Source organism: Choristoneura fumiferana, chromosome 15 (assembly GCF_025370935.1).
Source record: "Choristoneura fumiferana chromosome 15, NRCan_CFum_1, whole genome shotgun sequence".
NCBI lineage: Eukaryota > Metazoa > Arthropoda > Insecta > Lepidoptera > Tortricidae > Choristoneura > Choristoneura fumiferana.
Window position 1 is genome coordinate 12,782,026 of NC_133486.1, and position 12,076 is coordinate 12,794,101.

Sequence of the window (12,076 nt, forward strand, 5' to 3'; positions counted from 1 at the left end):
ACACAATACCTTGATCGCACACCCACGTACGTTAACAACACAAACAAGGGTGTGTATGTATGTGTGCGGACGGCAGCTGCAGAACTCGAATCCGACCGCCCGTGGTACCCAAACTTTTATTATTAACTATGCAAGAAATTAAACGTTGGATTGTGAAGTCCAATGTAATGTTTTGTTAGTTTAAACCACTTGCGTAAAGGTTTATTGGTATTTTTTTTATTACGTGCCTTGTAGGTACTATGTAAAAGACAAAAGTATCCGTGGTGTTTTCATTTTTATAACCCGATGGGACAAGAATTAGAACTGACAGTTATTCCATATATGTACTTAAATAAAAATGTATGGGTGGGTATGATAATATATGATAACAAATATTAATACCTGCTTACCAAAACAAAAACTATATTTGAAAGCCTGACAGTAAAGGGATTTACTTAGTGGTCAACTATTTTGTTTCTGTGAGTTATTATAAAATAAAGAAAACCTTTTTAACAATCGCGACGTAGTTCTACAATAATGTTAATGTTACACTTTTAAATTCGGCTATTATCTTCTATTTTCGGCAAAGAAATAGCTATAGCTACTATTGAAATGGCAACCCTTTCCATGGCAACACTGTCCGTTTCGCGGTGCGTCACACACACCCGCACAATGGCTAAGCAAATAAAAACGTGACTAACAGAGTAATGAGATAGCCATTCATAGACCACGTGCTGTATATCTGTTAAAGATGGTAGGTATTCCGGAACCTACTGTCTCATAAAACCATAACTGCAATGACTTATGGGCTAAAGAATATACTGCGAAATAAAATTGATTGCAGTTTATGAAAAAAAAAATTGCCTTAATTTTACACGTTACACTGTCTAGTCTAAAACTTGTTAAATTAATGTTCTTCTTTTGTAAAAACAACGATCAATAAACGAATAATTGGATGATTACATCATTCAAATCACCGTCTGTCTGTACCATACAGAGCAATAACATTGTAAATAATCGCCACAACGACATTCGTTTAAATTTAATGAAATATAAAAAAACGAGTCTGTAACGCTTGATCCGTATACGAAGTAGCAATAACTCCGGTACATTGAACGCAGGCTGATTACCTTGAAAACGTGTATGTGAGATCTTTACGAAAACAAAAAAAATAAGTACGTTACCGGCGATTCGAAAATAGAATCGACATCTACAATGCCGTCCAGACAATCAGCCGCGTTTTTGATATAATTACACCCTTAAGGAATATAAAAAAAATTAACACATGTTTGAGAACCGTTAGTTTTCGATAAAATAACTAGTAGGGTACTTTTTGTTGGAGTCATCTCGTCCGTAACGTATGGGTGCCTTTGCCTGCATTCGTCTTTTTTTTTTCCAAAACTTGACCCCGGTTTCAGTTATGATTCGGCCGTTGGCGCGAACGGTTGTGCCCGCTCGACCAAAATTCTAGTCAACCCCAAATATTCCTAAGTTAGTGTTGGTAGCGTGTTAGATTAATTTAGTTTTACGGTTGTGTTTTGTTCTAAGATTTTGGGAAGAATATTTGCTTTTAATGAACGGATTTGGATTGCTATGGTGAGTTCTTTGTTTTTTTTTTTTCGTTTTCGGTAAAAGTTGTTTTACGTGTTCGATATACAAGATACAAAAAATATTATAATAAACATTACGTAATTCCTACATCTTTCGTGAATTCTCATTTTTTATTTGAACATTAATTGGTGTTGCTAGACTTTTGCCAAATTATGAAGTTTGATTGATTTTTTTTGTTCTTTATAAATACTTATTGGAATAGTAATTAAAATTACAAGGGCCTCGGGGCGGCTATGCTTAAGCAATTTATTCAAAAGTTCGTTAGTCTAATTAAAATATTGTAAGCCTAAAAAATTCGCCTTCAATTTTTGTAGGGATATTCTGCGTCTTAAAAGTAAATTGCCTTCACGGTTTTAGTAGGCGCCTGAGAAAAGCTTGTATGCAGTTTGTTGATTTTTTTTTAATACATCAGAAACCTTTGTATGAAACATTTTTTTTTAAATTATTGTTACATAGGAAAATATCGACAACATATTCATAGCTTTACCAAGGACGCACCCGTGTGTACCTATATGTACATATGCTGGAAATGAAATTAAATGATGATGATGATGATCTTGGGAACTGATACTAAGAAATTATTTATGTAAAAACCTAATCTAAATTAAAAGGAATGTACATAAATGAATCTGTGTTTACACTCGTTTCTATGTATTTGTTCGGTATGGGAAAAAAGGTCAGGAATAATATTATGTACTTATATCCTTATCGTTTCTTATCTGATGTTTACGTTTCTACCTTTTTGCTATCTTTTCGTCAGGGACTATTCAGTTATTCTGAATTAATTAATAATATTCAGATTCAATTGTACTTTGTTTTGTTTATGACACATTTTTTGAAACTAGGTATAGTAAAATAAAATAAAAACTCTAGATGTTGTCAAACAACAAATTGTTGACTATGAGAGACTAGAGCATCGATGACAGTTTTTTTCTAATGCTGCAAATATCAAAATATTAGGTCGTGCAACGTCTTCCGTTTCTATTCCTTACTCTTTCATCCACTTGCCTCTCAACATACCTATATATATCTAACAAACAAACACAATAAAAAAAGCAACGCCTTTCGTACACTTACAACATAAATCTCCGAACGATTAATCAAAATGCAAGTCAACGAATCAGTGACCTATTTATTACACATTCGGTATATTTCTATAGTGAACGACCATCGTGCGTTTATCTGATAATTGTAATCATCATCATCCTTTCAACCGTAGGACGTCCACTGTCAGCAAAGGCCTCACCCATAGACCTCCAGTTGTTTCGGTTCGAAGCGATCTGCTTCCAACGTGAGCCTGTTCATTTAACCAGGTCGACGGTCCATCTCGTTGTTGGACGTCCTACGCTGCGCTTGCCGATCCGCGATCTCCATTCGAGAACTTTTCGGCCCCAACCGCCATCTGTTATTGTAATCATTACATACTAAAAACTGGTTTATTATCATTAACCTTAAGGCTTAAGCTTTTCAAAATTGCATCAACTGACTCGGTAATGATCCTAAATTTCTAGATTTTATCACAATGCCTGTACATTGAAATCGGTCCATTACAAGTTAGGTAACGGAATGCGAAATAGAACGTTATGAAACTCGTACGCATTGATGGACCGTCATTAGAAAAAGCGAAAGGTCGTGCTTCGGTTCGTGCAAAAAAACTTAGTACTTAATGCGTGTCTGTTACTGTTAGTCTTGAGTAGTCTGTAAGAATAAAGTATGTATAAGTGCGTGATATAAAATTAGATCATTGTAGAAAGTTGTTTTAATTAGTTTAATATATTGATTCAATTATCACGGGATAATTGACATCAATTAACCTAGTCTCAAACAAAGCAAAGCTTATATGGGTTAGGAAACGAATAAACATACTTGTATAGATAAATGCATACTTAAAGTACATACTAAACGACCATGACTCGAGGCCAAACATTCGTATTATTCATACAAGCTGCCCCGACTGGACATGGAACCCGGGACTTCAAGTTTCGTAGTCAGATTTTCTAACCACTTGACTATCCCGTCGTCAAATCACTCTGTATACCTACCTACCGAAATCACAATCACAAACGACGAAATAATTCCGGCAGTTGATAGACTACGAAAAATATCGGATATTCAGTAACTTTTTTACGTCATTTACGTAGATAAGTGGGTATTTACTTCACATGCTCACTAACAAAGTAAAAATAGTGACTTTTTGAAATCGATAAATACTGGTTGTTTCATACATAACAAATGGTGCGTGTGCGTGACGTGACACGCACACGCATCTGGTGTGCATCGGCCTTTAAGCCCAATTCACATCTACAAGAAAAATGGTGCAAGTTGTATTAAATTGCGACTTTTAAGTGGTAAATCGAGCGCAGGAATGCTAAGTAGCTAGATATTTCTTGCAGCTCTAAACTGGGCTTATAGTTGTCATTATCATAACAAACTTTGTCATTAACATTAACATATTGGCGAAGTATCAACTGAAAGCTACAACAACACTTGCATGAATTCTGTCTTTACTCTTAATTAAACTAAACTGCCTAACAGGTGAAAGGGGTTATCGAAGACCTTTGTACTGTTTCCAATTAAACAAGGTATTAACCTGCACAGATAACAAAGCTTGTAAGCAGAAGACATCAACTATTCAGAGTAGGTAAGTCCGACCGTGGATTACCTGAGTGGATGCTATCGCACGATTGTAAACTCAAATAGTTATTAGTGCTGGTTTTGGCTGACCTTGAGAGGGCATTGTGCATAAGAAAAAGCGGAAAGTTGCACAGTAATATTACACCAATAGCTCAGTTACAGTAATTTAATGTAGATAGATCAGTCTTTGATGTAAGTTCCTGACAGTTTACTAATTCATCAAATAACGCTATTCAATAAATTATAAATTTTGTAAAAGAGAGTGACTGCATTGTATGTCATGTAATAATTTTATAATAAATATAACTATTACAACACCCGGGATTTATCACGCTTAACGAAATAAGTATCGACGTTTCGACCACTGCAATGTGTATTAGTCATGCGTTAGTGTTAATAGTTAGTGAAAATCACGACAGTTTAAAACATTATATTTATAAATTAGTTAGGAACCCTAGTCTCTGTACACGGGTTATGTGAAAGTTTTCAAGTGTTCTTGTTCATCTATCATTTAGATCTTGATCTTGATTGATTGATTGTTCATTTAAAATGACCGCTTCAAATAATCATTTCAGTATACTAAGTAAGTGCATTTCTTTTTTTACGCACGCTGACATGTTCCGTTCGTATTAAATCAAAGTTTAAGCCAGTTTCTGTCGTGTAATCTCTCACCCTCTCAAACATTTAACTCTTCAAAATCCATTCTCAAAATCGTTCCCCTCTTACGCCATACCGCATCCTAAATAACGCTCCCCGCTCCGCTCGTGCCGTGTATTCCAAAATTAAACCGACCGTCGGATTTGCTATTCAGATTTCAGTTGGCTCCAACCCGATTTGATTAATGACCTGAACTTGCACATGTGTGCGCTCCCTTAGTTTTTGTTTATTTTTACCTCCGTATATGACGTGAAAGTGCTTTGTTTCAAAATAACTTTGACAGCTGAATTAAAATCGGTTCTGGTATCCTGAAAAAATAAAAACGGGCCAAAAACAAAGAGGTTTACTTTCTTTATTGCAACTCAGGTCCCGAATTTTTTTTTTAATAATAAATCCTTTTCAGTTTCTGTTTGAATAGGTTGTAATGTTTTCGCAACTAGTTGTTTCTATTGTCTTGTGTTGTCTTGGAATTCTAAAGTTTTACCTGTTGGTCGACTTTTGGGGAAAACCTTTGTGTAGTGTGCAGTTTTAAATATTTTATCCACAAGAAACGATCGAACCTTGCTATACTACAAACGTTCTCTGAGGCATTGTTATACGATTACAAGAATCGCTCATCCAAAAGGACTTCCGAGTATTTACAAAAGCAAAAGTTTTAGACTTTGAATTTACGGTTTGATATCTTTAAATTACTTTCTTGTATACAGTGAAAAAAAAGGATAGCTGAACTAGTTTGGCTACTTGACGTTTGGCCAAAATTTACTAATTAGGAACCAAAATAATGCTAATATTGCAAAACTGATTTTGTCACCTAACTTTTAGCTACTAGTAGGCCTTAGTTTTGTAGTGGCTCAAGTTATGTTACAAGCAGCATTTTTTTTTGTTACTGTTAACAAATCTTTTTTTTTTTTTTCAATGTAATCGTTAAGCAATTATGTCAATATTCTGTTGGATGAACGGATTCTTAGAAGCCACCCAAAGAATTTTAATTAAATATACTTTTTTTAACGCATTCACTGCCACCGACGCACATATGCGTTTTCGGAACCTCGCCCAGTGTCGCTGTCATTATTATTCATACATTTTGAACGCACACGTGCGTCGGTGGCACCAGTGGAAGTCAGGGAGCTCTATCGACATTATACTTTTTTACGCCAATGTCGTGATTGAAGAAGGCATTGTACGAGTAAGTTTTTTTTTTTACTTAACCGTTTAGCGGTTGTTCTTGTGTCGCCAATTGCACCTTGTACTTTGCATTTGTATATCTCGCCTAAGCAAAGTAAACGAAGTGTGGGGTAATTTTAATTGGTAACTGACATAAAACAAACAGGCATAAAAAAATTAAGTTTTCAGACTTAATGATTTTGTCTTTTGATTGCATTGACTTAGAAGTCAGTAGCAGACCTAATATGATATTAATTTCAGTTTGATACTTCCATGATCCTGAGAAAAAAAGTTCTTGACAGACGGACAACAACGTGATCCTATAAGGTTTCTGTCTGCTCTTTCCCTTTGATATATACCTGTATTAAAACTGTACCCTATAAAATATAAAACAGTATTGTCGCGGGAAACTTGACAATAATTAACCTATTCCCGACGTAAGCAAAGCCTTGTTATGGGTACAGAACGCATGTGCCACTGCAGAGAGTGCAAAGTTATTTGATACGTCTTACCTGCCCTAAAAATAGAGTCATATGAAATATTTATGCACGCTTTGCCATGTCAGATATTGATGCTGGTGTGTGTGTGTTGTCGTCCTATGGAACCCCAGTGGTACAAAGGGCCTTCGTGAGACGTCGCCATCCGCTCCTGTCCTGCGCCTGTTGCTCCGCGTCTCCCCAACTCAATTGATGCTGGTAGCTGACACTAAACTAAGCTTTAGCTGAAGCTGTGCCCCGTACCACTGAACTATTGCCTGACAATAACTCACTTTTGCTTTGTCGCCTTCACATAACGCTGTCATCAAATTGTCAAGTAACCAATAAATTGTCACTCTCTTTTGGCCAAAGACAGGCTTATAATTAATCTGATTAATATTGCGTTCGCCTTCCCGCTTCCATGAGTAATGGTGCACGATGACTCATTGAGAAGACGCGAAACGTATAATTCACTGGCGACGAGGAGAGCGTACTCTATGTTCATTGCGTGGTCGAGACGCTCACTGCATATTAGTTAACTGCCAACACAGGCAATGTACACGAAGACTTGAAATCACGTCATTAGTCGCATGTTGCCATGGCTTGAGACTTCATAGCTTGGGACTGAGAGCCTTTTTGTTGGCATTACGCTTTGACGCTCGTTTATTTAGTTTAAATAAGTCATAAGTGCGTGCTTCCGATGAACACATACGACCTTTTAGTGACCAGTTAACGTTCACAGTCGGCTTTCCTTCTTAAAGTTCGTAAGTAGTTAAGATTAGTAAATATAAGGGATGTTTTAAATATGAGCATTTATGTGTTTAATACGCTGACTGTATTGGAATAAAGGAAGACCGCTATTAGAATGATTTAAAAAAGACTTAATTATATTTTGTTATCATGTTTACAAATCCCAGTATTTTAATTCGTGATTCTGTAAAAAATAAAAAAGTGTTTGCTTGTCGCTGCGTCATTCCCATAAACGATAAATGGCATAATTTGATTTACTACATTGACTTGAAATCATCAACTCCCGCATGCTCTCATTCCTATAGTCATCCCAGCCTATATACGTCCCACTGCTGGGCACAGGTCTCCTCTCAGAACAAGAGGGCTCATTCCTATAGTAATTTTGGCTTATTATTTTCTCATATCCTTGCTGTATCTATGAAACAATGATTAACACCAATGGCAAGAGAGAGCTTGTACTCTCCTCCGCACCTAATTTTCTTTATATACTCATGCAAAAAGATCTTAGTTGACATACTGATACAATTTCCGTATACCTGAACACCCAACAAACCTGCACCGTTCATAGTCATGATCACTCAATTACAAGGCACTTCGACCTTTATTGCCCAGACATGTCCCTTGCGGCGTAATATTCCGCATTAATACAATTACGCTATCGAACGTACTCTGAATGAGATTACGCGTAACTCCGTTACGCTGACGTGCGCGACGTAACCGCGTTACTGTGTGTGCTGATTTATGAGAAAAACGCGTTAGGGCTAGTGATGTGACAGTAAAATATGTAGTATCGATGTTTTTTTTTGTTACATCGTAGCACTGCTCTTAGTACCTACGCCTTGACGACGCTTATTGACAAATGGTGTGAGCACCGCTAACTGCACGTGTCGCGTGCCATTGGGTTTTACCTGCACGGGCATCCGCAGATGTGCGCCCGCTCCGTGCAGCCGCACCAGCTAGCATATGCCCTTAAGATTCATAAAAATATGAACGTATGCTTTTGGGTATGCTGCAGTCGGATATTGTCCTGGCGTCGGTCTTAATTGAGAGAAGCATAAACTTACTAACTATATTAGGGTACTGTGATGCCTTTTACGACACCCACAGGAAGAGATGGGTCAGTCCTGTATTAATAAAGCATATTAGTAGAAGGGCAACGAACCTACACGACCATTTTTCTTGTGTTAAAAAAAGTTTTAGTGCGCGAACGAGGCACTTGTTTCATATCAGTCTCCATACAATGTGAGCATTACATTAAAAGAAAAATTAGTCAAGCACATTGGAAATGAAGATCACAAATTTCGACAATTTTGTTGTTGCACTTTTACACTTGTAAACATCGATGTCTCCGTCAATGTATATAACGACCATCCCCAGTTAGGGGTGTTTTTCACGAGCAAGTGGAAGAGGCCTGATTGTGTTTTGTTTTGCGAGAAGAGGAACTGAATAGAAATAGGTTTTTATCAATATGTACTTGAACTACCAACAACTAGGGACCAGCTGCAAAGTAACTGCCAAGTGCAGTTTCAGTTCAATCGATAGAATTGTATATAGGAATGCTATTTTAGGCGCGAAGAAGCGAAAGTGTTATGTTAGTAATGATCAATCAATTTATATAAGAACTGATATTCGGGAGGCAGAAAATGGACAATTATTACGAAGTTTTCGTATTCTATAGCATCGTAGATTAGTTGGCTTGAAATAAATACCTATAGGTACTTTCTTTCCAAAGTATCGTATCAAGATAATAAGATATTTAATCTAGTATAATGCCGATATTTCATTCTTCGACAGATAAAGTAACTTCTGGAATTCAAATACTCGTTTTATGTGAGATGTAAATCTTATGTTCAAACATGTAACAATTTTTTCATGTAGCTATAGAGACTATTTATGTTTCACAAAAGCGTACAAAATATCTCTGGAACAATAGTAGTAACTTATGCGAAATAAACGGCGCTTCTAAATTCTCACGAATAAAACAAATTAAGCTTACTACAATGGCCGTTGCGTTGACAAAAACTTAATAGTTCTGTATCCATATCCAAGTTAACCGTTGAGAATATTAACGCATTCAACGTTTTAAATCTCAACTCGAACCCGACTCTCCCCTATTATGCTATGAACCCGCATGTTCTCACGATCAGGTGCTTTTCTATTTTGAAAACGGAACAAAAGAATCCTAGGGTTCGACCTGTCCTTTTAAATTCAAATCTCAAGATGGCCGCCTTTAACGGTCTTTTCTGTTGAATTGTATGTTGAGACGCATTGAAAATTTAGAATTTACACACGATTGTTGACTATTTTGTTGATTGTATTGTTTGTTAATAAAGAACTGAAGCGATTATTTCTTTTTCACACCTCTCCTTCAGAAAAGTAACTTTTCCTCCCTGATGAGAGGGAGCAAACTGCAACTTTTCTGTTCAAGACTTTTCTAAGTGTTTTATTGCAAAAGCCATTTTTTTAAGTTGATAATTGGAAAGCCACGTCATTTTCTATGCTGGTTGTTCTTTAATAATATTTAGATTTTATTTTTTTCAAGTTTCTTAATGCTCGGTGTATGAGCGATTCTATTGTAGAATCCTTCGCTACATTCTGGATTCAATGTACGCCCTCGCCGTAAATACACCATTTTGCTCCCTTGTGACACAAATAACTAAGTATAGTTGTATTGCGGGATCTATAAAATATTTTTTTTACTGGCACTTAATATTTGAGTGAGCCACCTATTTACGAATAAACATTCAAAACAGTGATAAATGATCAAAACCCATTAGGTATCAGTGGCAACAGATTCTACTTACACATAATATATTATTTAAGTCTCTCTGAACGTCAATTCGAGAATTATTTATGATAGTCACGACTCTAATGTAAATCGATGTGTCACATTTAACATACATATGTATACAATATGTCTCGGAAAGCCGTTGGGCACCGATCCTCGCATGTTCCGCTGTGACAAATCACTTTTATGGGCGTTAATTTAAAACACTGGCCGGTAGTAATTATGAAAAAGTAACTTTCCATTATTGAATTTTGAAATGTGCACATGGCTTCTATAATTTTTTTTGTGTCGGTAATGGTCCTAATATGTGATATTTTGTTTAATTTAGAACAAATATTTTCTGTACATACTTAGAATAAAGCATGTTTCTAACTTCTGAGTCTATTGTAACGGAAGCATATTTGTTCAACCACATAGAATATTAAGGTACCGTCGAAGGGTCATACCGTCATATGTTATTCTATCATTTTATTCGGAGAATTAGCTGCTTTGTTCACATTCAATTGGTGGGTGTACGTGGGCACTTTATCCGTATCCCGTATATTTAGAATTCACGTATTGTCAACGGCTTGATAATTAAATCAAGAGCAACGTACGTGACTGTTAGCTTGTAGATTATATCCGTGACATTGACGTCTGATTCAACGCCGTGCGACGTCATAACGTGTAACATTGCCAGTTATAAGGAAAGCATCAACGTACGTGAGCGTAAAATTAAAATGCAATCTACTTTAGATATAAATTCTTCTGACCGATATTAAGTAAGCAAATATTTTACTGGTAAACGGAACAAATTCAAAGAGGACTAAAACCATTCCTTTGTTACATTTTTTTTGCCATATTTAAGCATAAGTCAAAGTTTTGGGTGCACACTGCTGCCCTCATGTAATATCTATTCATTTTAATGTGTGGTTTTGTTCGCGAAAACTATCGAGTCTGGCAGTTAAAACGAAATTCCAGTATGATTCTCATTTCAATTCCACTTGGGAATTCCCCAAAATGACAACGTAGTCTCCATTTATGTTGTATTTACAACATATAAGCAAAAGTACCTGGGCGTCCGAGCCTTGCTCGGGCTAAAACTCGATATTAAGCGTTTTCCCAGAGATAAGACCAAGCTAGACCGATTTGTCATCTCCGAAAATCCCTACATATACCAAATTTCATTGAAATTGTTGGAGCCGTTTCCGAGATCCCCGAAATATGTATATATGCATATATATATAAGAATTGCTCGTTTAAATATATTAAATAGATAAACAGATAGATTTAATTTATTATGGACTTATAGGGTATGAATGAAAAAATACAGCATTACAGTAAACCAATGCGCTGTAAAATTCAGTTAATACATAAAAAATTACATTAAAAATATATAATATATAACACTACTATTACTATATTTAAGTTATCATAATCGGTGACCGATCAAGCACCCAATAGTGGGCGACGTTTATGCGCCCATAAACAAGTTTGTGATTATATCTTGATAACACATCACGTGATAAGGCGCTGTAAAATTAGGACAGTGGGCGGGTTACAAAAGGGTAAGAAAGGGTAAGGAAATAGCTTGGGAGCGGGATGACATAATATTTGATTGAAAATAACGTAGCAAAGATTGACTGATTGGACCTAACCAACTTCCAACCGACGCAATTTTAGGTATATAATAAAAACACATGAAATCAACAAATAAAATAACTTGACAAAATATCTTAATTATTTAAACATCTTTCAATCAGGAAAACTAGGTCGCGTACCTGTAGTAGCGGAGCAACAAAGAAATAAGGTTGTATCATTGACAATACCATTATAATATGGAATATCAAGTATTTAGTCGCGAGCTTTTAAATCTTTTGTTTTTATTTTGTCGATTTTAACTCCCGGTCAGCGCCGTAAGAAATTCTAACTAATCTAAATGCAGATGTATTCCGGTGAATTGTGGACTCAATTCCAAAGCAGCAAGGGCGGATTCGTTTAAATTTTAATCGGCTACCCCGTCCCAGGCATTCCTTCC

At 36.1% G+C, this 12,076-nt stretch overlaps 1 protein-coding gene across 9 annotated transcripts in view; it reads left to right on the forward strand.

Moving 5' to 3' along the window:
• Positions 1 to 12,076, forward strand: part of brat (tripartite motif-containing protein brain tumor) — a 603,590-nt gene that overhangs the window by 530,627 nt on the left and 60,887 nt on the right. The window contains exon 1 of one of the 9 annotated variants that reach the window (XM_074098336.1): positions 1,393 to 1,575. The exons of the other annotated variants lie outside the window; for them this stretch is intronic. Within the exon in view, the coding sequence (XP_073954437.1) occupies positions 1,553 to 1,575 (23 nt within the window). The 5' untranslated portion in view covers positions 1,393 to 1,552. Of the gene's footprint in view, positions 1 to 1,392; positions 1,576 to 12,076 lie in introns of those variants that run through there. 9 annotated transcript variants of the gene reach the window in all.